We start from the raw sequence: 27,900 nt of genomic DNA on the forward strand, positions 1-27,900 counted from the left end.
CAAGTAAAGACTAGGATAACTAAAGTCAATTAAGAGTAGAAAACCAAAGTAATTTAGAAACTCTTGCGTAAAAAAAACTTCCCTGGCACAAATTATGCAAATAAATCAAAAAGAAACTAGATGCTATTTATAAAAAAATACATAAGTAATACTAAAAATTCAAGTAAAAAGTAAATTTTAATTTAACTTACCAACTAATATTAATATGTTTTACATCAGAATCATTATAAATAGTTGAATAACCATTATAAAGGGTCTTCAAGGCCAGTTTGAAGTTCGTTTGAAAAGGTGCTACCATACAATGCAGAAAACTTCCAGAAACACCCAATTTCGGGTCTGAAAAACCTTTTTAATTTTCATGTTCAGGGTTGAAAGCTATGACATGTTATATATTTTTAACCATTATCAGCAGTGAGATACAACTAAAGATTAATCAAAATTTAATTCTTCTTCAAGATCTAGAATTCTGTTTTAAACATACTCGTATTGCTTTACTTACAGATTTTGTATGCTTTATAATTAGTTAAAGAATTAAGTGGTTAAATTAAAAAGAAAATTTTACTGGAATTAAAAATAAAAACTTGGTAAAGATATCTCAATTTGCTTAAATTTTATATTAAACTATAAATTTCAAGAAAGATGACATTGTTTCATCTTCTTGAAGGCGCAGAAAAATTCTGAAGAATTTGTTACTTCAAAAATAGGAACCTATGTGGGTTGCCTTCAAACTTTACAAAATTTGTGTTAATAAGTTATGTTAGCATAAATTATTCATTTATTATTTATTTAATTTATTATTATTACATTGTCATGCTTTTGAACTGTACCGAGTGATCACTATACAATATGTCCCAAAATTCTTTTTCTGATTACAAATATTCATAAAGCACAAAATGTAACACATTGACAAATATTTTTTATATTGAAATGCATGTAACATATTCAAGTTTTGGTGTACATGCTTACTGTTACTTTGTTTGTTGGATTGATTGCCTTGCTCATTATGACTTTGCTGTTGCCAAGCTGTGTGAGATTGAAAAAAATATTGACTATCTGAAATGTGTCCTTTTCTCAGATGAGGCCACATTTCATTTGAATGGTGGTGTCAAGTGACACAATGCTAGAATCTGGGGATGCGAGATTCTTCACACTATGTTGGAGACCATCAGAAACAGCCACAAGCTGAATGTGTGGTGCGATTTTATGCACAATTAAATCATGGAACCTGTGTCTTCAGTCAAAAGATGATCACAGTCAATACCTATCGCAATATATTGCAATTACTTATTGTGCCACAGATTTGGGATATTCTGGACTTAATTTTCCACAAGATAGTGCGTTAATTTAGTGGTGGTTAGATATCCATGCCTATTAGGATAGTTCCATAAACTGGCCTTCACGATCACCAGACAACACCACTGAATTTCTTCCTTTGCGGTTATGTCAAGGACCAGGTTTACTAGACACCAGTGAATGATATTGTACAGGTATCAAAGTTTTCTGTGTTTTCGCGTAATTCCGCTTTTTTGAACATCACCCAGGCTGTTTCTGAGATCGATGCAGAACCGTTGAAAAATCGCGACCGGCGTGGTGTTGTGTGGGGAGGTAAATACAGGACATGCTCTCTTTCTTCCTCTTTTCTTTGTAAAAAAACTTTACATCATGCCATCGTATAATATTACGCTGGGTTAGCGATCAAACGTGGGCACTCCTTGTTGCGAACTTTTCGAGTTTGCCTGAGCTGAGATCAATACGTTGTTTCACATCAAGACGAAGTAGGTGGGGCTTATGTGGAAAGGCGGAACTAGATGCGCAGGATATCGAATCAAAGAAGAGCAACCAACCGTAAAACAAGAGCTGACTTCAATAATTTCAGCCATCAGTGCTGGTGCCATCTGTCGGACATAAGGATAACCACATGCATTCTCCAGTACACAAAACTCCATGTAAAAATTTAAGGAATGCTCATAAACTGTACAAAGAAGAGCTAGAGATTAAAAAGGAGGAGCGAGAATCTAAAAAAAAAAAGCAATTAAACATTGCAGAAAATAAAGAAGAAAATAAAAATGTATCAATGGATTGTATGAAAGCTGCTGAAAAGAAATCGAGACAAACTCGCAAACGGAAATTAAAAAAGTTGGCTGCAAAAGTAGCAAAAAAGAAAAAGCTTTTTCCCTAAAAATTTTTAATCAGGATCGAGTGAGACTGAGACAAAATAGCTATTTTTTTGTATTCCTCCTTTAACTATGTTATTTTGTAACTATATTATCTCATATGACTACTTTTTCTGGTGTTATACAAAGTACTGTTTATTGAAGATAATTGAGAGCTATAGTAACAGTTATATATTATCTCTAAAACTTGTTATTGCCTGAAAATGGGCAGTAATATATAACATAAATATGTATATTAGTGTGTTGTAATGCTTTGTACAGTATTCATGTATCAACTGTTAAATTAAGTTACATAAATAGCATCTTAAAGAAGGTTAATTCATTACAATCTCTTGGTGATTTATTAATTTTTTTTTACAAGATAAAATTAATAGCAAAATAGTAAGTACAAGTATTATTTTAGTTTAATTATATGTATATGTTTAATACTTTTTACATTAAAATGTTTTTTTTTTTTGAGGTCGCGCGTGCGCAATTAGTTTTTGTGTAATTTTGTGTCCGCGCGTTATTCAGCTTTTTTTGCCAACATGCGCTTTCATGCCTGTATTGTAGTATTACAATGCAGAATTACTGAAGTCATAACATCCATCCCTCATGTAATGTTGACCAACACAAGGATGGAATTGAAATATCACCTGGATATCCTTTGGGCAATGAAAGAATCACATGTAGAAATTTACACAAAACTTACTACACACACAAAAGTACACAAAAACTTGAATATGTTACATGCAATTCAAGGTAAAAAAGTATGTGTCTTTATGTCATATTTTATGTGTTATGAATATTTATAAGCAGGGAAGGAATTCCTGGATACCCTGTATTACATAATTACCAACTTCCAATTTTAGAAGGAAATTCCTAATTTTTCATTATATCTCCTGATTTCAAATTTTTATCTTTTACAAAGTAAAACATTTCCTGCCAATAAATGCAGTTTATTAAGTAAAGGAAACTGAAATTGGGCTAATTCCATTCTTTCACTTCTAATGATTTTCAGCATAACTTTTCCTATTAAATTTTATTTGATTTGTCTTAATTTGCTGTAGGTATTTACAGAACTTTTCATCGTGATTCGAGCAACATTTAATCAGTTAATATTTATGTTTAATTTATTTTACATGAAAAAATGATATTTTAATTTATTCACATATAGTAAGTTTGTTTACATAATACAGTCAAAAGTCGTTAATTCAGACACCCATAATCCGGACCTCAAAGCTACAAACTTTCTGCGCATGCGTCGCGTTCACGCATGCGCACAGGCGTTTACAGGAGCGCATAAGACCCTTACACTGCGAATATGTTTGTGCGCATGCGCGTTTAATGTGTAACGGAGTTATACGCTAAGCTAAAGTTATCTAATTCAGTTAATGTTGCAGATTGCGTTGTTCCTTAATCTTCGAATCGTATCCGGCTTATTATTTTTTGCAGACTGTTAGAGCAATTTTATAAAAGTAAGCTTGAACTTTCGATTATGTCAAATAGAATTTCCGATATATATTTACTACAAAGCGAAAGTATGTTTTGAAATCCGAAATCTGTTTATCAATTTCACACTGCTCTGCGGCAGAGGGGGGGGGCAGAAACGTCATTATTAGATTATGATAGATTAGAAAGATTATGTCAAATAGAATTTCCGATATATATTTACTAATATGTAATTTGTATCTACAAAGCGAAAGTATGTTTTGAAATCCGAAATCTGTTTATCAATTTCACGCTGGGGATTGGAAGTTGATCTGTCAGCACTATCCTTATCTTCAGAGCAGATGTTTTTATTTTATTTGGTTTATAATTCCGTACTATTTGTATAGTAGTATTTCATCTCGATATACTCCGTCTTTGATATGATTTAAATCAAGTTCCTCGTCATTATAATTCGCTTCCGATAGTGAAGAAAGTGACCCAGAGGTTATTGAAAACGAAAACATTTCGATTGACAAATTAGTCAGTATTCTCAACACAGCAATTATAGGACTTGAACAGCGGAACTTTGTAACTAAACAAGAAATTATGTCTGTTTAATAGAATTAAAGAGAAAGTATTATCACATGAAACGAAGCAACTTACATTGAAGGAAATGTTTAATAAAGTAAACAAATAAATATTAAGCTTTTTCTTTTTGTAAATTTTGATACCCTTTAGATCATAATTGTTCTTTATTTCATAAATTATGGTTTCATATTTTTAATTTTGTAATTTCTGCATGCCATCTTACCAGATTTAAACTGATGATCTATGATCCGGAAAAATCGATAATCCCGAATCGCCGAAGTCCCGACGAGTCCGGATTAACGACTTTTGACTGTAGTATGAACATTAATTATTCATTTTATTTTCATCCTACTGAAAAAGTACGTCATTAAATAAAATTCTGCCTTGCTCAGGATCTTCTCACATTACAAAAATATAAAACTGAAGTAGCCAAAGAATATAAAATGTAGAATATCTAATTAAATATTAATATATTTTACACCAGAAACACATTATAAATAGCTCAATAGTCAATCACAATAGTATATTACAAAAAAATTTTGAATTAATATGGAGTTATTTTGAAATGACATTGCTGCCCAGAAAAAAAAAAAAAAAAAAAAAAAAAAAGAACACCACTTCTTGGCAACTCCTGGTTTTCTGCAAGATTCTCCGCTTTTTCATATTTTGAAATTACCAGCTATGATGTAATGAAAGGAATTGATTATATTTTCATCAGGTAAGGATGTTTTACACCAGTTTATAAAATACTACTTATAGTTGTCATAACAAGCATCATCTATATATAATACACATTAAAGTAAATGACTTGAATTTTGCATGTTTAGGTGTACTTAATGGAATGATGTACAGATTGGAAATATTAAACTGTATTGGTTTGAGCTAAAATAATAATTACTGAGGTAGATTTTTTAAAATTTTTTAATTTTAAAAAAATTTTTTATTCTATAGGTTGGTACATAATGTTTGCCTTGGTAAAGATAACAGTGCATTAAAATTGTATCAGAGTTTGCAGGAGCATATCCTAGATTTTACTCCACAAGCTCAATCTGTAAGTAATAGCTTCATATTTTTTTTCTGGTATAAAATTTTGACTAATGTTTAATATTTTGTATAGTTTTTTTATTGCATAAAGGTATCTGTAATTAGCTTTTTCAGAAAACTATTAAGCAAAGTTAATATGGTAAGGATTATATACAGCCTTTATCTGTTTTATGAAAATAGAACAATTTTGTTCAATCATACTTGATGTAAAAAGGCGTATAGTGTAAAGGTAATTATCAATCATTGTATGACCAAATTTTGTATACTTTTGAGGCCTTAAAAGAACTGTTAAGTAATATCAACTAAGTTAATTTAAATTAGTGCTAAAAATAAGAATAGTATGCAGAGTCAAAATAAACAGAAATAACATGTAAACTCAACTGGGACGATAGCTAAAAATATAGGAGTTTAGAGATAATAGCAATGACAACCTTGAATTAAGCTGTGTCAAAAGTAGTGATGGGCAACTTCGGTACATTCTTGTACCCCGTACGAGAGTAACGGGTACAGACAAGTACCCGGTACAAAATACCCGTTACTCAAGTAACCATTACTTTGAAAAGTACCGAAAACCGATTTCAAGTACCGAATACCCAAGTAACGATTTGGAGAACCGAAGTAACGAAATACCGGAGTAACGGTTTGCTGTACCATAGTACCCTAGTAACGGTTTGCTGTACTGGAGTACCCTAGTAACAATTTGGAGTACCAAAGTACCCTAGTAACGATTTGGAGTACCGAAGTGCCCTAGTAACGATTTGGAGTACTGATAACGATTTTGTGCACTGAAGGAACTCTGCCACGTCACCACGTGTTTGATTTTATCTGTACGGAGTAAGATTTTGAATATCAGAAAACATATCAACTACGGAAGTGTCTGAGGAGCAGACTATTCATGGACAAGAGGAGCGCATATCACCATTTCACAAATACAACCAGATACTACTGTCCTCGTACCAAAACCGAAGTGAGCTGAACCCTCATCGATCCTCCAGTAACGAATACCGAAATACTGAGAAGAGATGCATATTTTCATTACAAAGTAACGAATACCGAAAAGCACCCGTTTCGGTACAGAAGTAATGAATACCGAAAAGCACCCGTTTCGGTACAGAAGTAACGAATACCGAAAAGTATCCGTTTCGGTACAGAAGTAACGAATACCGAAAAGTACCCGTTTTGGTACAGAAGTAACGAATACCAAAAAGTACCCGTTTCGGTACAAAAGTAACGAATACCGAAAAGTACCGATTTCGGTACTGAAGTAACAGGTACTTGGATGTACCGATTTTCAGTACCCGTTACAAAATACCCGGTTCGGTAGTACCGACTCATCACTAGTCAAAAGGGGAGCTGGTAGGCAATACAGGGTACTGTGGTAAAAGGGTACTTCCTTGTTGATCCCCCTTATTTAAGCAGTGCACAGATAATTATCAATGAGTCTTAATCAAGAAAAAATTAAGAACGTGTGCAACAAACATATTTACATCTCATATGCAGTCTGTAACTAGTATATTTCCATGATTCTTTTGAATGTAGACACAAAAACATTTACTGATCCCAAGAATTTCTCCATATAAATGCTTAAACTTACAACTTTAAATCTATTATCCCTCAAGTTAATGGATTGTGCCAAAGCAGCAGTTCTACTCAAACCTCTTTTCATAGCAGGTGGACTAAAATTCAGAATGGTTAGGGCTGCTCTTTGTTTGGCAATAATTTAGGCACAGTTTAAATAGCAGAGGTTGTAATAATTAGGAAATATTGGTGGACAGAGAAAAAATTGTCATTTTTATTCACCAGGTCAACATGACTGTAGTTCAATTATCTATGTGCCTCAAAGCTAAAAGTCAGTATTTGATAGCTTGTATTACAGACTTGGAAGTATGACAGCATTAGAATGATTAAATCTATCATAGATCATCAAAATGGTAGACAAAACTCTGTATACTTGCATATTTTTTTGCAGTCGAAGCTATATTTTTCTCCAGCTGATGCTTTGAAAGAAGCAGCAAATGTTATTTTTACATTTTTCTTTTTTCTCATGAAACCCCCAAATCTCTTTAGATTTCTTTCATAAATTGAAAAATGTGGTATGGAAGACTTTTTTTGTGAAAAAAGTGATATAAAGTAGGATTATCTGTATATGTATCAAATAATGTTTTTCTTTCCCATTAATTTATGAATGTCAATATTATCAGTTTTGATGTATTCATGTATTCAGTTTTAGAAAACTGAAGTAAACTAAAACTGTTAAACTGTGTTTCATGTTAATTTTTTCATACAGTGTCTCACAAAAATTATCGGTGACTATAAATTTTTGTAAGTAATAGGAGAAAAGCTTTTAAATAAAATATTAAAAAATATTCCCTTTGAATTCATATTTTCTTAGCTCTGTTTTTGTACTAAATTAATTTGAAAAAATTAAATAGTAAATTAAAAAAATTAAATGTTTTGCTTTTGCTATTTTTACTGCCATATATTTCATCAAGCTGCAGATTTTGTTTTTAGCAATTTCCTGATCAAATTTTATTTAATTTTAGTGTCCTTATGTTTGAGAGACAACTGTAAAATTTTATTTTCAAATGAAATTATATCTGTGAAATTATGTTTGGGATGTTTAAGAGTTGTGCAGATATTTTCAAAAGTTAGGGAGTATTATTGAGTGACAAGAACTTCTGTGTGTTTTCCATTTTATTGACTATATATTCTCAAAGGATTTATAGCATTTTAGGCTGAAATGGGGAAAAAAGATATCACAAAATTAATCGGGCATTTTCATAATTTCTAACTAAAATTGTTTGTAATAAATAAAAAACAGTATTTTATGGAATTAGAATAAAGAAACTAGGCAAAAATCTAAAAATCATTTGCTATTTTAATTCAAATTTTCTTTTTAGAAAATGTTTGTTATTTTAGTTTTTCTTGCAGTGGTTATTTTAATGTATTCTTGCAATGAAAGGGAACATTGTTAGAAACTCACAGATTAGTTATTGATTTCCATCAAAAGAAAGGGAAATTTATTAGAAAAATTGCCTATTTACTTATATATATATATATATATATATATATATATATATAAACCTGGACGACCATTTAAGTTATCTTATTCTTATAGAATGAAGCATTTTATTCTAAGGAATATTAAAAGGAATCAAGACTGAGTGCTCCTAAACTTGTTGCGGAACTTCTTGAATTATATGGAATATGTGTGAATCCATAAACTGTAAGAAGAGTAATGCAATTTGTAGGATAGTATTATTGGAGCATTGGTATTGTAGAGTATTGGTATTGGAGCAGTATCATGGTAGTTGTAGGTAGAAGCGAGTAGCAAGAAGAAAATTTTATATTGGTTAAAGAAAAAATCGAAAATTTCAACTCGCTTTCACAAAATTGATGAAACAAAAGACACCTGACTGCTGGAAAAAAGTGTTGTTTGCTGATGAAAGCAAATTAACATTTTTTGCTCAGTTGGACAAGTGCTGGTGTGTAGGAAACTCAAAGAAGAGTTTCGAAAGCAAAACTTAGTAGCAAGTATTAAACATGAAGGAGTATGAGTTATGGTATGGAGAATCTATGCCACATTCCAGTGTTGGTAGTATAGAGTTTATGGATGGTATTATGGATCAGTATAAGTACCTTGACATCTTGAAGTGAAATTTGGCATCGTCAGCACAAAAACTTACTGTTCAAAATAGTTTCAAATTCTACCAGGGCAATGATCCAAAGCATACTGTGCACAATTAGACTCTGGCTGTTATATAAGTGTCCAAAAGTAATTAAGGCAGTATTCCAATCGCCAGAATGGAATCCTATTGAACATATTTGGAAGGAACTAGAAACAAAAATTGAAAATTGAGCATATTTTCATAGCAGTAATCCAAGAGGAGTGGCATAAAAATACTCCAAAAAATAACAGAAAACTCGTAAAATCAATGCCACAAAGATTAAATGTTGTTGTTGTCTTATTCATATTACATGGAACAATGCTTTCGAGAGCCTACTCCAAAGAGAGGTTGGACTTCCCGGAGAACCCGGGCCCTTCGGTACCGTAGTGGGCTTCCCTAACCACTATACCGTTTGGGCGACCAAAGATTAAATGAAGTGATCAAGTGTAAAGGTGATCTCATGAAAGGCTAAGAAGCAAAAACAATGTAAATTTTTTACTATTACTTAAAGTATCTGATTATTTTTGTGAGTAAATTTTTCCCTATTAAATAAACGATATTGATTTTTGAATTTAATTTTCATCTTTTTGAAAATGCATTAACTAAAAAAAAAATTTGAATTTTTATATTATCAAAATAAAACCTTTCTTTTTGTTTTAGTTTATTTTATGTTCATTAAAGAATACAAAAATTGCTTTCTGTTTGGCTTATGGCTGCAAAACCAAGCTCTGCAGTGAACTATTTGTATTTTAGTTACATATGTAGGAATTATAGGTTTTTGAAAAACTGTATAATCTCAAGATTTAAAATCACTTCATAATGTTGAAATTGCCTTAACAGCTGCAAATTCTTTTTGATAATATTCGCTTTATTACTGAATATTCTCTTTTGTTTCCAGTCTTGATTCGTAATGTATTTGAATTCTTTATTCTTTATTTTATGAATATCTTAATTATGAAATTTTTCTCATTTACTAATTTCTCTTCAAGCTGCTGTCTATGGTTATGTGTTATTAATAGTCAAAAGTCGTTAATCCGGACTCGTCGGGACTTCGGCGATTCCGGATCATCGATTTTTCCGGATTATAGATCATCAGTTTAAATCTGGTAAGATGGCATGCAGAAATTATAAAATTAAAAATATGAAACCGTAATTTATGAAATAAAGAACAATTATGATCTAAAGGGTATCAAAATAAAAAAAAAAAAAAAAAAAAAAAAAGCAGCTTAACATTTATTTGTTTACTTTATTAAACATTTCTTTTAATGTAAGTTGTTTAAGTTGCTTCGTTTTTTATGTGATAATACATTCTCTTTAATTCTATAAACAGACATAATTTCTTGTTCAGTTATAAAGTTCCATTGTTCAAGTCCTGTAATTGCTGTGTCTACTGACTAATTTATGAATCGAAATTTTTCCGTTTTCAATAACCTCTGTCACTTTCTTTGCTATCGGAAGCGAATTATAATAACGAGGAATTTGATTTAAATCATATGAAAGACGGAGTACATCGAGATGAAATACTACATTTAATAAGGAATTATAAGCCAAATAAAATAAAAACATCTGCCCTGAAGATAAGGATAGTGCTGACAGATCAACTTCCAATTCATTGCACACCCTGGCATTAAAGATAAACAAAGTTTAGATAAATAAACGTTAAAGTTTAGATAAATAAAGGATATGCCTTTATCCATTTTTTGCAGCAATTCCACTTTTTGTTTAATGAACTTCGAAACATACTTTCGCTTTGTAGATCCTTTACATATTAATAAATATATATTAGAAATTCTATTTCACATAATCGAAAGTTCAAGCTTACTTTTATAAAATTGCTCTAATAGTCTGCAAAAAATAATAAGCCGGATCCAATTTGAAGATTAAGGAACAACGCAATGTGCAACATTAACTGAAATAGATAATTTTAGCTTAGCTTATACTGTCCATTGTACATTAAACGCGCACTCGTAAACATATTTTGCATACGCGCACAAGCATATTCGCAGCCGTAAAGGTCTTACGCGCATGCGTCAATGCGACGCATGCACAGAAAGTTTGTAGCTTTGAGGTCCGGATTATAGATCATTCCGGATTATGGGTGTCCGAATTAACGACTTTTGACTGTAGTTCATTTTTCTTTTTGTTTTTCGAGAGGAAGGCTAAAATATAAATTGTATGTGAGTTTGAATGTAAAATTCTTATTTTTTGTATGTATATATGTGATATTTTGATTTGAAGAAAGAAAGGTTGCAACAGATTTGCATTGGAGAGGCTTAACTGCCTAGTTAAAAAGGTGATGCTCGAATGCGGATGTGGCCACTTAAAAACCATAATTTTATTCCATGATAATGCACATCCAATTGTTTTTTGTGTACACAAGATAGTTCTATATCATAGTTAGCAACAGTAATTTTTATGTGCACTGCACAAAAAAAGGGTGGGACAGTTCTATAACTCTTGTTCCACTGTGCCAATTGACAAAATTCATATTGTGTTTTTCATGTCTTGAAAGCGTGACTTAGGATATGTATTAGATTTATATATGGCACTATTCTAACATAGGTATTTTGACACAAAATCACACTTTTTTGAAATAACATACCAATTTTTTTCCGTATTTCAATTCTACAGCTCAAATTATGCCAGTCTGCAAAATTTTGTAAAAATCGTATGAGTAGTTTTTAAAAAAATTAGCTCTCAAAATTTTAGCTCCTTAACGTTAATTACATTTGATATATATTTATTAATATCTCTTTTTTTATTAAACTTTTTTGATTTTTCCTTTCTCGTTTCGAAATTTACGTTCATTCCAAATAAAATTCACCCATTTTTTATGATTTATTTTTAAAATTTGTATTTTTAAATAATTTTTATAAATTTTTTGAAAAAAAATTTTGAATTATAACCCATAAAATTTTACCACCATCTTAAAGTAGGTGTAGTTATCCAAGCTAAGCATATCTACAAAAAATTAGAGTTTTTTTATTCAACATTTTCTAACGCCAAATGTGGTTTATGGATTTTTTGTTATAGTGAATTGCCACAGCTATTTTTAACCTTAAATTTCAAATAAAGTTTTACGGAGAACTAATTATATGAAATTTTTTCCCTCAAAGATTCGTAATAAATATTTATTAATACTATATGAAAAGCTACTTTCTTAAAATTATGGATATTATTCAAAATTTTAACTTTCTTTTTAATTTCTTCCTTTTTTAAAAAATATTTGTGTTTTTAGTAAATTTTTACCTTTACCATGTTATTGTCTGGTACTTTACTTTAAGTGCATTTAAATTGAATTGTCTAAAACTGAAAAAGTTTGTTTAATGTTTATTTTCACAATGTTTTTAAGCAACAGGACGTTGACAGTTTGGGTCATGTCCCAGTTTAATATATATATAAATTTTTACATTAATTCTCTTAGAAAGAATATTTTAAGTAAATAATTCTACTAATTGTATAAAAAACATGATCTTTAATATGATTTAGTTTGTTTGCAGCCAATATAATAATCAGTCTCTCGGTGGTGCAGAATAAACACTGCTCGAGTGTTTTATTTCTTTGTCATTTAGCAAAAAATCTTTTAATTAAAATATTTATACTTTGGACTTTGCTTTAAACTTTATTTATAGTTAAAATGTCTAGAAAATGAAAAAGTGTCTTCAGCTGGAAACGCAATTGATGTAATTGATATTTTAAAAAAATTGACAAGAATGCAAAATTTATGGAAGTGTAACAATTGAAAAATCTTAATTTTCTTGTGTGAGCACTAAAAATAAATGTAGAAGGAAAGAAGAAAATAAAATAAGCAAAAATTTGAAGGAGAATTTGGCGTCAGAAATACCAAGGTGTTTCGAAAAGTTGGACGGTTTTGTATATACTTGCAGAATGCCTGAAGAAAAAAAGCAAGCCATTAAGGGGGAAAAAATTAAATTAGTATTTTTTTTTATTTAAAACTTTTTTATCGTATGATATATTTGATTCTTGCAATTTCAAAAATAAAATATTTGACTAAGGTATGAATAACATTTTAAGAAACTAAATGTAGGATGATAAAATTGTGTAAAGCAATGTGCACAATGTTAAAGCTATTTAAAGCAATATATGCAAGTCACCCTAAGTTAAAATCTCGATTATACTTCCTTCTCATTTATATATCTTTTCTAAACGGAACATTGAAAGGCGTGTTAACTGTGCTTTACTGTATTTTCTCTTTTAATATATTCAATTTTCAGATGCATCGTAGTCTATTCTTTCAAAAGAAATGCAATTTAAATAAATAAAATAAAATCCTGAAAAATTTATATTAATAAATATATTTAAAATGCTCAGTTCGAATGAATAAATAGAAAATTTTAAAATAAAAGTCTGAAAATTTAAAAATTACCTAAAACAACAACTATGGCAAAGAAAAAGAAAAAAAAAAAAAAAAATTACAAAGAAAATTATCTGAAGAAAATAAATGATGCACCTTTTATTGAAACTACCCAAATCGAATGGGTAAATAGAAATTTTTAAAACAGTTATTCGAAAGAAACCATGCAACTTAAACAATTAAAATGAAATTCGAAAAGAAAAAATTACTTGAAGTAATAACAGTTATAATTAAATATATAATATAAAGAACATTATTTGAAAAAAGGAACGATTGTGACTTTCTTCCGCTCAAGGGAAAGGAAAATAGGTTACCATATATTAAGAAGTTCGTCAAGTAAACTATTCTTCCTGCAAACTGGAAAAAAAAAAAAAAAAAAAAAAAAAAAAAAAAAAAACACAAACATAAATTTGTGAATTTCTCTGTAAATTTCCCAACAAATTTAACAAAATTTCATATTTAGGCATAATTTGAGTCGTAGAATCGAAATATGGAAAAAAATTGGTATGTTATTTCAGAAAAAGTCCAATTTTGTGTCAAAATAACTGTGTTAGAATAGAGCTACAGTACACTCCTGATTATCCGCAGAATAGGGTGGTGCGGCCGCCGCGGATAACAAAAATCACGCATAATCCGAAAAAAGCTAAAAACGGGTATAGCAAAAGAGAAAACAGTCATTCCAACTTTGAAAAATTGTTTTATGTACAATAAAACAGAAAATAAACAGCAGGAAATGTTTAACTAATGCTTAATATTTTAGTATATCACTCAAAACTAACCTAAAATGCATTTTGTTAATGAAAACAGAAAAGTGCTTTGTACTTACGAGAGGCATCAAGGATACACAGAAAAATTATAACATATGTACTGTTTTAATACTGTAATGTATTATGTAATTACAAGAGCATAACTGTAAAACTACACCTTTTTGAAGCAATCAGTCATTTGTGTTTGCTTTTTGCTTTGGAAGCATTTTCTCTTGATCTGAGATTGCATTTTTCGTAGCATAAGTTTCTTGGCCAACTCTGTGTCGTCTTGTTCTTCCAAATAGCTCAGTAATCCGTCTTCACAATTTCATCATCTATCAAGTGTTCGAAGTCAGGTTCGTTGACGTCACACTCCAACCACTCGTTAATGTTTTCAGCATCGATGTTCTCACCACCCGGAACTGTTTACATTATATCGGCAAAAGTTGCCGTGGGCGTGTCTACATTTTCATTCTCTTCTTCACAACTCAAAGGGGTTAGGTTGTTGTTGGCTTCAGCATTGGGCATGAGTTTTCTCCATGATTTATGAGGGTTGACGGTTTCACTGAGTCCCATGCAGATGCTGTCCAAGATTGTGTAGTGTTTCCAAAACTCTTTCGGATCATAACCTTCTTCAATTTTGGTCATTAGCAGCTTGATTTGGTATGTTCTCTTCATTGTTGCAATGACTCCTTGGTCCATGGGTTGGATTAGCACAGTAACGCTTGGGGGGGGGAAAGTCGCAAAAATGTGTCCATCAGAAGACTTTAGCACGCTTGTTGCTAAGTGAGAAAGTGTGTTGTCGATCAATAGCACAGCTTTTTGAGGCAGGTTTTTCGATTTAAGATGTTTACGCACTTGAAGAACAAACATTTTTTCGAACCATCTTGAAAAATGTGTCGGTTCATCCATTCTTTTTTTTGGGGGGGTTAAATTAATCAATGGGCAAATTTTCTATCCTTGTGGCTTTAAAAGATCTCTCTTTTTTTTTTTTTTTTTTACTTTCCAATGACAAAAAGTCTAAGTTTATGTTCACCGGTAGCATTACATTAAGACATGATAGTGATCCTTTCCTTGCTGCTTTTATGACCCGCTGCTTTACTTTCACTTTCAGATGCTAAAGTGTGAGTGGGAAGATATTTCCACAAAAGTCCCGATTTGTCAGCATTGTAAATATGTTCAAAAGATAGCTGTTCTTTTAAAACAAATTCTTCAAATTCATGGTGGAAATCGTCGGCTGCTTGTTATTCACCACTAAGTTTCTCCCAATGAAGTTCAATTTCTCGAATTCCATGTCGCTACTTAGAACGAGTCAACTAGCCAAAAGACGCATCAAAAGAAATTTAACTCGGACTGGTTCGCAAACACTATTAGGCTTAAACTAACAATGCCGAGTGAAAGGAAGTGGATGTGTCAGTAAGATTAAGATGAGAAAGGGTGGTGAAGCGAGCACTACAAGGGTGAGTAATCACTTACTCATCATAGGGGCCGAGGGTAAGGTTCCGAGAAGGCCTGGGATATTTTTGCCATAAATAAGCACGATGTTTAGTAAATTTAACATTTCACTCAGTTTTGTGAACATTTTTATTTTCTTTGCTTTACGCTTGGGGGGGGGAAAAAAACTTTATGTCATGCGCGGATAATCCGCTCTGTGCATAATTCGCCTACGAATAATCGGGAGTCTACTGTATATATAAATGTAATATATATCCTAAGTCGCGCTTTTGAGACATGAAGAACACAATTTGAATTTTGTGAATCGGCTCAGCCGAAAAGGCAGATATAGAACTGTCCCCCCCTTTTTTTTTTTTTTTTTGCGCAGTGTACATAGGTTGACACCATACTATGTCATCTTAGATCAGGAACAAAGGAGGACAATTATGCATAGCAGCACAGAGGTTTTGCAGTGCAAGAGAAGTTATGAAAATGAATGACATAATTGCACGCGAAGCAGCATTTATATTAGGCAGGTACATATATGTACAGCCAAGCACAATTGGTTAATTTTAGGTTTTAGTTCTCTTTGCAAGCCGTTTATATAACGGTCATATGATCTTGGAGAGATCTCAAATTTGGGAGAAAAGATGAACTTAGGGGATGAACACCAAATTTAGAATAGTCATTCTGAGGCTGCCAATTATTTCTCAGTGTAGTAGCCATCATATTTTATTATATCTTACATATATATATCTATATAAGGTATAATAAATATATATATATGTAAGATAAAAAAATATGAAAGCAAACTTCTAAATTTAATTCACTATAACCTCTTTTATTTTCTATTTCATTTGGAAACTTCATCTATCTGTCCTAAAAATAGCACTTAAGTCGAAACTGCATCATTTAAATTAATCATGCGATCTTACGTAATCCTTAATGCAGATGCCTCTTGCCAATCACCGAATTGCAAACCAAAACTTTTCTCTTCGTGTGCTTCCATCTTGCATAACTATGCACTTCAGCTTTGCTCTCTACTCTGCTAAGATGTAATTTCGCTGGCTTGCTTTCCATCTCAACAATATCAAAAATGTAAATCTTCTGTGGAAAGGCACGACTAGAGTGCCAAGTGATTGTGGCAACAAATTATCAATTGCAAATGAAAATGGAATTAAAATTGCCACGACTGCCAAGTTCTTTAGATACTATGCAATCAAAATTCTTGTTCAATATGGATCTAAGCACAATTCGACAGTGTTCCGGCTTTTCCTTGTGCTCATAAATATAGCGTAGAAGTGCTGATCCATAATGACTAGGAAATTGGAGGCGAATGCAGGTTTAAATCTTCATTTTTTATTTTAGCAAACATGTTGCGGTGAAAATCAAGTTGGCACATTGATTGTACCTATTCCAAGAGATTTTACATTTTAGATAAATTTGCAATAAGAAAGAAAAAGCAGACAGACTGCAGTGTGGCCAGGCCAAAGCATAGAAAGCAAGTGCGTAATGTTCAGGATGAAATCTAAGTCAAACTGAGCTAGTTTTGGTTTTCAAAGCATTCTGATTGGACAGTCAATATTGCTGTAAAATTATTATTGGCTGGCTGAGTTTTAGTTCCATTTACATCATCATAATTACGTAAGAATCATATGGCATAGAATAGTCTCGAAATGACGCAGTACAGAGAGGGGTTACTATTTTTAGAATAGAGAAGGGAAATTTACGTTGCTAATTTAATCTTTTTGGCCTACTGAGCTTTCAACGATTTTGTTGACTTTTATTTTAAACATTGTAAAAGATTTCTTTATACATTTTTATACTTTTGTATTTACTTTTTTTTGTGTGTTTTTTTTCCTCTTTGTGTATGATTTCATTGAAAACTGATGTTATTACTTACAATTTTGCCTTTTTTACTTACGATTTGCATGTCTCGTGTAATACTTTGTGGTGCACCAGGATTTATTTTTCTTTAAATAAATAAAACATAAATAATTTAATCTTTTACATATTCATTATTTTTCTTACATATATGTATATATGTAATTATATTTAGGCTTGAACTGTTTTTCGCTTTGTATATTTATTCATTTATTTAATATACATATAATGTTGTTATTTTTTTTTAAATACTCAGACCTATTGCTTTGATGCTTTATAAAAAATTGTGATACTTTTCAAGGACATTCTTAGCATTAAGGGGAATGTAATTGCAATAAAGTATCCAGCGAATAATATACCTTTCTTAATAAATCTTTTGACCACATTTAATAATGCAGGAGGAATTGTCTGCATTTGAGTGCTGAAAAGAACCAGAACTGCATTTGTCATTTACATATTTACCATGAATTATTAACCATGCAGAATTAATCATTTCTTTTATTAGTAGAGGCTGACTGTATATGCCAAAAGGTTTTGCTTCAAATCCAAGAAAAGAACTGAATATTCAGTTTTTTTTCTCCTCTTAGAGTGTAATACACATCTATCTGTGATTCATCCGAGATGATATTCTTTATGATGTCATGTTGAAATGATCAAAAGAATCTTGTGTTCTTTTTAAGTTCTCATGGGATAGTATTTTGTACTTGGGGAAAAGAAGCTAGGCATAATTTCATATTTCTCTGATTTTAAGATGCATGTTTTTCCCCCATATGGATGTCTTTAAAAATGGAAAGCATCTTTGAGTAATAGATTTTTCCTAATCTTAAACAGATATATTGTCATTAATAAATCAAACATAATTTAAGAAAGAAATGTTTGCTAGATGTGTTTGAATTTTGTTATTTCATTTATTTTATTTTATTAAAATGAAAAATCTTCCCCTCCTCCCTTGATAGTGATACTGAAGTTAAAGAGAGGTGTGATAAAATAATGCTATCTTAGAATGGAAGAAAAATATTGCGTATTCCACTTTTTGTTACCTCTAAGTATGCTTGTACTCATTAGTGTAGATATTTATGTTTTTGTAGATGTTGATCAAAAAGTCTTTCCCTAATTATTTTGTATAAATTTTATGCCACCGCATACTGTAATGATACATAAATGCATACATATATTTAGCAGGTTGGTATTTTGTTAAAGAACAGGGTTCGTACGGTCCTTAAAAGTCCTTAATTTTGGCCAAAAGGAATAAACGGTCCTTAATTTTGCTCATTTGACATTTCTTATCATTTCTAATGATTGCCATTCTAAGTGTGAATTACGATTTCTCATGAATATGGAATTAAAATTACACAGCTCTTAACTAATCTGTTGGCGGATTTGCATTGCAAACGATTAAAAAAAACAATTAGCTACCCGAACGAAAGTATCGGTGTCTGATTGGCTATTCACGCAATCTTTCGAAACAGGTGTTATCCATAAATTTAGGCAGACTGTGACGAAAGCGTGAAGCTGGAAGTTCTTTAAGAGGCGAAAGTGATGATGAAGGTGCTCGAGAAAAAAAAAGGGAGGGGGGAGATTCTGAAAATATTTGCCAAAACTAGAGCAATTCCAACCTGGAAGGCCACAACCCTTCCGACGCCAATAGGAACGAGATGCCTGGAAAGTGCATTTTCAATAAACTGTGGCTTCATCAAGCTGACTACAAAGACTGGATATTGATGGATGGCAATCCTTAAATGTGGTCTTTGTCTGAAACAAATTGAAATTTTCTAGAATGGGAGAGTCAGCACTGAAAATTCACATTAAAATTAAGTTTCGTTTTATCATTTCAATTTGTTTTTACACGGTTTTGCTTAGCTTAATTTCTGTGTTTGTTTCAATTAAGCCATAAATTAATTTTTTATCACCTTCTACGGAGTTTATTCTCTTTTGCACATACTATATGTATGGGATATCGGGATTATGAGTTTATTTCTGCAGAGGGTCTCTTATCGATTTCGCGGGAAATCTGTTGGCTCCATTTCGATTTTAGGTCGCCAAGGGCAAAATCGGTAACGCTAGCTGAGAAAAAGTGAAGTTCGGAAATACGTTTTGAAGCTTCAATAGACAATTAAGTATTTGGTTTAAACCTATGTTTTTGATAGTAATGCATAATTTTTGCTAATGGCGATACAATTATTAGTTGAAAATAACTAATTAAAATTTTTTAAATATTTTTAAAGCTGAAAACAACTAATTGAAACTAATTTTCCTGAATTAACTAGACGCAAAATTAACTTTCATGAATTACTAAAGTTATTGGGTAGAAGTTTAACTGAAAATATACATTCCGTATTATATATATATATATATATATATATATATTTATACAGTGTACAAAGTCCGAGGTCTGGACTCGTCGGGACTTCGGCGATCCTAGATTTGAGATTTTTCCGGATATTAGATCATTTTAAATCTACTAAGATGGCACGTAGAAATTATAAAATTGAAAATATGAAATCGTGATTTATGAAATAATGAAGCATTTATGATTTAAAGGGTATCAAAATTTACCAAAGAAAAGAGCTTAATATTTATATGTTTACTTTAATAAACATTTCTTTCAATGTGAGTTGTTTGATTTGTTTTCTCTGCTAATACTTTAGACTAATACTATAGACATATAATTTCTTGTTCAGTTATTAAGTTCCATTGTTCAAGTCCTGTAATTGCTGTGTCGAGAATTCCGAATAACTTGTCAATCAAAATTTTTTCTCGTTCAGTAACCTCTCTGTTACTTTCTTCACTATCGGTAGCTGTATTTTCTGGATTTAGAACCATACTACAGATTCCGCCCTCCGTTAATTGATTGATGATTGGGCATTGTCATTGCAATGAAAAACTTCTGTTTAACTTCGCTAAATTCTGCCGCCTGGTGCGGCCATGCGAGCTCTGGAGCTGGTTCTGGCTTTATGTGAATAACAAATCAGTTATTCTTAATTCAAATAGCACTAAATATAATCGTTTGTCCTATGAGTATCATTAACAAAATCTATTTTTAGCATAAGGAAAGAAATTTCTGCTAAATCTCCCCTTGTCAACATTTTAGCGCATTAAATTTAAATCTGTAATCGTATAATACTCTGTTATTTGGCATCGCTGCATGATTCATCACTCAAGTTGTCATTCGTTGATAAACATGCGGTGATGAAAGCAAAATACAATAAATAATGATTCGCGATTTCGGCATCAAGGATATAAAATATTAGTTGGTGTAAAATTAACAAATGTTTCGGTTTGAGATTATGCCAAGCAGATACGCAGCTATGGAGTCAAGTTACTAATCACACAAATTTATGCTAAAATAATTATTTCTTCAATAATGAGATATTTTATTTAGCACCAAACTAAGATTAAGAATCGGATTTCTGGCATTTTTTTTATGATGAGGGAAAAAATCTAATGCGCAATTGGTTGGTGGTGGCTTTGAGGTCCAGATTTTAGATCATTCCAGATATTAGATGTCCGGATCTCGGACTTTATATATATATATATATATACATCTTTCAGAATATAACTTACCAGTATGGATTCACTCTTTTAAAATAATTCTACTTTAATTAAACTTAGGAGATAATATAATCAATTAATCTATATTGTTTAGGAAATAAATTATATATATATAGTAAAAAATGTATATTTTCACTATTCAAGTATTCACTGTGACAAGTATTCTTATCTTGTCACATGAACAGGCCTCTGTGGAAAGAGGCTTCTCTGTAAATAAAGCAATTGAAATTGAAAATTTAAGTGACTCATCATACATTTTTCAACGCACAGTATTTGATTACATAAAATTTTCTGGAGGTGTTCTTAATATCGAAATTAATAAAGAAATGAGATCAGCAGCAGCTTCTGCAAGAAGTGGAGTTCGTTATTTAGAAGTTCAGTATTTAGAAGAACAAAAATCTTTAACTAAATCTGAAAATTCAAAGAGGAAAAGAAATATTATTGAAGAAGAAATTGATTATATGAAGCAGAAGAAAAACTTTCTTCAAAGGGACATTAAAGACATTAATGAAGAAGTAGATGCTTTAGCAGATAAAGCTGAGACCAGCAGGAACATTGATTTGTTTATCAAAGCAAATGAACTTAGAAGAATAGTTAAAGAAAAGGAAGATTTCAGATTTAAAAAAAGCACAAATGTTTTGTATCTTTTATTGTACAGTTTATTATTCTAGTATCTTTCAAAAAACCAAGGAAATAAATTGTATGTTTACAAATCAGTTATTTTAATCTGCAAAATATTCTTACATTGTGATTATAATAGTAGTTGACTATGTTTAAATAAATATCAAATAAGTTAAATAATAATCATGTAAATCTCTAAAATAGTGACTGTTATTAGTGTAAAATACACTTATACATGTTTTTCAAGAAATTATGTTCCTCATTTAATGTTATCTACTTCATAACTTGTAGGGAGTTAGTTTAATTTTCAAAATTGTTTTATGGTAAGTATTAAGTTGAATTTAATAATAGTGCATAATACACACTTCTGTTAGTTTTTTAAAGTGAAATTACAAGCATGAAGTCGGTTGTATGGATAATTGCTTTATTCTATTCATTTTTTTGTTTGCTGATAGGTCCTTAATTTTTTCTTTGATGGTCCTTAAAAGTCCTTAATTTTCATATAAGGAAATGTGTACGAACCGTGAAGAATAGTTTAATAGTGATATATGTGGTATTTTTAGTATTATCAAATCTCTGTTAGAAAATGTCATAAATACTGGCTCATTTTCAAAAATATTATCTCTTGGTTTGCATTTATATGCTATTTGATTGGTATCTTTTTTAGTATGTTCTTTCTGTTCAACAAGATGAAGCTTTGCTGAAAGCCTATATAGTAGAATGGAGAAAGTTTTCTACTCAGTGCAGTTATTTGCTTATGCCATTTTCACATTTGGAAGCTGCAGTAGCTGGCAAATTCCCTTCATTTAAGAGGAATGGAATTCGAAAGGTTGTTGATATTTAATTTTTGCTTTTTCTGAAATCTGTCAAAGTAAGTTTACAAGTAAGTGTATATTTAAAAACATTTGTTGCTTTTGTATTTACAGGCACTGCTGGAGAGATGGAATCAGAGTATTTTTTCGAACATCAAGCATAGGCTTCAAAATAGTGCAATGAAACTTGTCCATGCTGAGAGAACTGGAGAGGTTATTGATTCACAGTTGGTGATAGGAGTTAGAGAATCATATGGTATTATTATTATTTAAAAATGAACTTCAAAGCTTAAATGGATTTTTTTGTGATATACTTTATTTTATTCAGAAATATAGGTGAAAAAAAGATTAAAAAATTTACGCTACTGAATTTCTTGCTTGTAAACTGTTCAGGATTTGAAATAAAAAACCTAAAAATGAGCTACATGTTCTTTCCCCCTTTCTTTTTCTGGCTAGGGATTTTATTATGATAATATTATCCTTATTTTCAGAGCAAATGAAGTACAGAGGTCAGCAGAATTGGATATTATGAATTAAATAGTTTTTCTGTGATGCAGTATATAAATACCATAGTTACTCTGTATCCCATTTAACCTATTAAGTTTACTGCTTGAAAACCAAGAGGTAAAAATATGCAATGTATGCTGTTTCTAAAGATATATGGCGTGAGTCATAAATATATTTCACTGAAAAGCACACATAAATACACAATAATACTATTGCGGCGTGAGTCATAAATATATTTCACTGAAAAGCACACATAAATACACAATAATACTATTGCATTATATATTTCAAATAACTTATCAATTTGAATAATATTCTTATTATTTACACAAAAGAAGTTTCCGTTTGTGCATATATTTTATATTGTTACTGTTAATAAGAAATTGTTAAATCATATGCTGAAAAAAATCTGGGGGGGGATACAGAAATATGTAAACCTACAAAGTCCGAAATCTGACGTTCATTATCTGGAATGATCTAAAATCCAAACCTCAAAACCACCACCAACGTTTTTCTGGTAGGCTTTACACATGCGCATTTGATTTTCCCCCTTTCGCGTGTAATAAAACATCTGGAAAGTCCTTATTCTTAATTTCACTTCAGCACTAAATAAAATACCTTGTTATTGAAGAAACAATCATTTTAGCATAAATTTGTACGATCAGTAATTTGGCTTCGTTGCTGCATATCTGCTTGGCACGCATCTCAAACTTAAACATTCCACATAGATACATCGCTGATCTGACGTCAACCTGGCGAATCAGTATTTATTATACCTTCCTTTCACCACATGTTTATCAAAACATGACAACTTGAGTAATGAATTATGTAGCGATGCCTAAACAATTTTTTTTTTATGTTAGTAATTGAATAATAAAGGAGTATGGTAACTTTTTATGCTCACATTATGCTTGGCGATAATTACAGATTTAAGTTAAATGCACTAAAAATTGTTGACAAGGAAAAATTTACCAAAAATTTCTTTCCATATAAATAAATTTTGTTGATAATACTCATAAACCCAATGATAACATTTAGAGGTATACTAGACCGCCAGTCCCAGAATGGCTGCTTTTGTACTAGACTGGCAATCCCAGAATGGCTGCTTTTTTTAACTGGATGAGTTCAATTTACTCGGGTAAGAGGAAGAAAAAGGAAAGGTTCCGGAATGTCTTGCAACGGAAAGAGATTAGATTGCGGAATGGCTTTTAGTGGGCATTAGAGATACACTCGCTGGCTTTTTCCTAAACCGTGGATGGAGTTTCACTGTGTATTTTTATGCTCTGTGTTTTATTGAACATTTTGTTCAAGGACGGAATAATTTTTATCAATTCATGAAACAAAAATATTTTGAAGAGAAATACCTTTTGAAATGTAAAATTTACGCATTGTATGCTTATTTAAAATTTTCTTAAAGCATAACGTTTTGGGGAAATTACATATTCTTGTTTATTCCAACAAAATCTAATATTTACTAGAACTCTTTATTTCGGTAAAGTAACTGAGTATTACATGAAGTTACAATAAGTAACTGTAAAGTGTTTATTTACTTGAGGTATTGTAGAAAATTGTAACAGTAAATTTTTGATATTTATAATATTCACCGATAATATGATAGCAACGGAACATAGTTATTTAACTTTTTTTTTTTTTTTTTAAATCTGGTACACAAACTAAATAATGTGTTTCAGTATGATATATTTTGATGGAGCTTTAAAAGGCCTGTCTTTATATGAAAAGAGTATTGTAGCCACTTGTGAAAGAACAATTTAGTTTTAATTCCATTTTGTATAAAGAACAAGTAATATTTCTTTCCACATCTTATTTAAATTTAGCGCAGAATTTTTAAAATTAGGTAATCAAAATTAAAAAAGAGCAGACGATCAATGAAAATAAGACTAATAAATATTATATTCATACTAACAAAATGCTAGCTGTACTCACAAAGCACAAGCCGGAAATGATGTAGCATCACCTTTTTCTCTCATCCCTACTTTCAAGTATCATACCTACAAATCTTGGACTGTAATCCAAAATTCCAGAAAAAAAAAAAAAAAAAAATCATTCCGAGTTTGAGCCTCTTCTTAGGGCTATTTGAATTAAGAATAACTGATTTATTATTCATATAAACCCAGAACCAGTGCCAGGGCTCGTATGGCCACGCCGAGTCGCAGAATTTAGGAACCACAGGCTGCATCAGGTGGTAAGATATCTAGCGCCAGCTGTCAATAAGACTTAAATATATGTGGGAATTTATTTATTCAGAACTCTGATAAGCCTTAAAAGCATGTGCAAGAAATAGACATAAGTATAATAAATAACTAAACTAATACAATTCAGGCTTAATTGTCACAGTGCGCAATAGAAGCGAGATAAAATTTAACGGAACAACTTGTCATTAGTCGCCAAGCGCATGATGCATAGCCAAATATGTATAGTGAAGGATAGCTAAATTTGATGATGATAGCCACTAATTCTAAAGGTTTTTGGATATTGCAAAACAAAGGTGAAATTTTACAATTAACAGATTTTTGTAAAGAAATTTAGAGAAGCAGTAATAAATGAAGATGATATAAAAGAAGTTTTTCATTGTGATGACAATGCTTCTCAATCATCAATCAATTAACGAATGGCGAAATCTGTAGTATGGTTCTAGATCCAGAAAATACCATGGTGATAGTGAAGAAATAGTGATAGATATAAGTGAAGAAAGAAAGTGATAGTGATAGTGAAGAAAGTGACAGGGAAGTTACTGAAAACGAGAAAATTTCGATTGACAAGTTAGTCGGAATTCTCGAAACAGCAGTTACAGGACTTCAACAATGTAACTGAACAAGAGATTATGCCTGTCTACAGAGTTAAAGAGAAAGTATTAGCACAAAAACAAAGCAACTTAAACAATTTACATTGAAAGAAATGTTTAATAAGATAAACAAATAAATATTAAGTTTAATTTTTTTTTAAAATTTTGATACCCTTTAGATCATAAATAGTTCATTATTTCATAAATCGTGATTTCATATTTTTAATTTTATAATTTCTACATGCAGTCTTATTAGATTTAAACTGCTGTTCTAATATCTGGAAAAATCCCAAATCCAGAATCTCCGAAGTCCCAAAGAATCCAGATTTCGAACTTTGTACTATATATATATATATGTGTGTGTGTGTGTGTGTGTGTGTATAGGCTGTTTTTTCTAAAGCTACTATAAATTTTGAGTCTACAAAAATAACATTTAGCATACAAATGATGACTTTTTATTTGTGTTATAGATCTCACAAATTCATTAAAAAATATGCATTAAATTATGGTTTCCCCCAAAGCTGTCATGATCACAAAAAATTTCAAATGATATAGAATTAAAGAAGACAAAGCATGTTCCAAATCTGAATGTTTTTGTTTCTTTTAAAGTGATTTCTGTTGCTATTTGAGGGATTATATTTGAGGGAAAAATACTATTATATTTGAGGGAAAAACATTTCACCAAAACATAAGGGTAGGGGACATAGTTGACAATATTCACTTCTCTTGGTTCTGAGAGTGTTCAAAATTATAGACATTTTTTATTTGAGATAAATTTTTTTGCAGTGCTCTTTATTAATTAAAAATAATTATGTCTGACACTATTGTACACTGGTATGCAAAATTTAGTAACAAATTCATTTTTCAACATACAGCTGTGAAATTATTGATGAGTCTCTGAATTATTGATGAGTCATTGAAACCATTGCAGTTAGGACTGCTCATATCCGTCACTAAGGCTGTTTGGTTTGCTGTTGTCTGTCTTGATCAGACAATTGTGCTGTGCTACCTTGTACCAATGCCATTTAACGCCGTTTCTATTCATTCTATATGGTATGCAGCCTATGAATTTTTTTTTTTCCCCTGCTGTACTTTCTACATTCTTTAAATACTACATTATGCCTTTGTAGTATGAATTTCTTGTCTCCCAGTTGATTTTTTGTAGAACTGCAGCCAAAATTATAAACATTGCTTAAGTTTTGCACACTAATATGTTTGTGAATTAAAAAATAATAATGAGGCACCTGATTAATCATTTTTTCTTTGTTAGCTCTTGATTTGGTTTCTCTTTTACTTCCTTGAAGTAGTCCACACATTTTTTTCTGATATCAGTTATTGGAAAATTATAAATGCCTTATTGAGATTTTATGGAAACTTCATTTATTCATTTTGTTGCTGAAATTTACTGATTCTGTAATTCTCTGCTATCATTAAGAATTTACCGATGAACATGCTATGTTAGATATGTCATCATAGTATATAAACAATTATTTTGAGAAAAGATGTATTGAAATAAATTGATATATTAAATACAATTTCTAGAAATAATATTTAGTTGGAATTTTTCCTGTATTAGACTTAGCGGAGAGCTTAAAAGTCGAATCCAGGTTCCTTTCTTTCAGCTGTTCTTTCCACACATCTAAAACTGAATTCTTAAATAACTGCCAAGATTTCAGTAATGCATGTATTTAAATTTTCATGTAAAGTCAGCTTTGACTGTGCATGTATGAGATGTTGGTGGATTTAATGGGTTTTTTTTTTTTTTTTTTTTTTTTTTTTTTTGTGTGTGTGTTTGTTCCAACAGTTGCCTTGTGCTTAAATGAAGATAAATATGAAATTTATCGAGATAATTTTGAAAGGGCATACTTGGATGCAACAGAAGCTTACTATAAAGCAGAAGCTCCTCAGTATTTAAAAGAATATGGTGTTGTCAACTACATATGGTATGCTAATCAAAAATTAAAGGAGGAAGAGCAGCGAGCTGCTAAGTACCTTGAACTCTGTTCTACATTACCAGTAAGGAATTTTTATAATGTATTCATGTTGTATTTTTGTAACGAATTCTCAGCACCCCTTTTTTAATAAACTGTGTAGTAATTTATATCGCAGTTGAAAAAGGTACATACGAAAAATTCCATGGACTTTTTTCACCCCCTTAAAAAAAAAAAAAAGCAATTTTTTGCCAGTAATGGAAAAGCCACTCTTCAAAAACATTTGGTTTTGTGTAATCTTGATCTTTAAACTAAAATTTAAAAAATTTTGTAAGTTCTTTTTTCCTACTC

General features: G+C 30.9%; 1 protein-coding gene and 1 long non-coding RNA gene across 19 annotated transcripts in view; one reads left to right on the top strand and one right to left on the bottom strand.

The window, feature by feature from the left end:
* Positions 1 to 27,900, top strand: part of LOC146997278 (cullin-5-like) — a 181,868-nt gene that overhangs the window by 101,797 nt on the left and 52,171 nt on the right. For 7 of the 9 annotated variants that reach the window (XM_085816266.1, XM_085816264.1, XM_085816262.1 and 4 more), the window contains 4 exons: positions 5,124 to 5,223; positions 22,164 to 22,325; positions 22,423 to 22,564; positions 27,423 to 27,634. In XM_085816266.1, the coding sequence (XP_085672392.1) occupies positions 5,124 to 5,223; positions 22,164 to 22,325; positions 22,423 to 22,564; positions 27,423 to 27,634 (616 nt within the window). Of the gene's footprint in view, positions 1 to 4,846; positions 4,891 to 5,123; positions 5,224 to 16,953; positions 17,237 to 22,163; positions 22,326 to 22,422; positions 22,565 to 27,422; positions 27,635 to 27,900 lie in introns of those variants that run through there. The other 2 variants (XM_085816263.1, XM_085816269.1) reach the window with 2 other exon arrangements.
* Positions 1 to 27,900, bottom strand: part of LOC146997279 (uncharacterized) — a 240,487-nt gene that overhangs the window by 91,160 nt on the left and 121,427 nt on the right. For 5 of the 10 annotated variants that reach the window (XR_015040961.1, XR_015040964.1, XR_015040962.1 and 2 more), the window contains exon 1: positions 14,086 to 15,608. The exons of 3 other annotated variants lie outside the window; for them this stretch is intronic. This is a non-coding gene — a long non-coding RNA (uncharacterized LOC146997279). Of the gene's footprint in view, positions 1 to 767; positions 2,016 to 14,085; positions 15,609 to 27,900 lie in introns of those variants that run through there. 2 more of the 10 variants (XR_015040967.1, XR_015040963.1) reach the window with 2 other exon arrangements.

The sequence above is a fragment of the Stegodyphus dumicola genome, chromosome 5 (genome assembly GCF_044657685.1).
Source record: "Stegodyphus dumicola isolate Sdum_Otavi_A_Nest chromosome 5, ASM4465768v1".
In the NCBI taxonomy this organism is placed as follows: Eukaryota; Metazoa; Arthropoda; class Arachnida; order Araneae; family Eresidae; genus Stegodyphus; species Stegodyphus dumicola.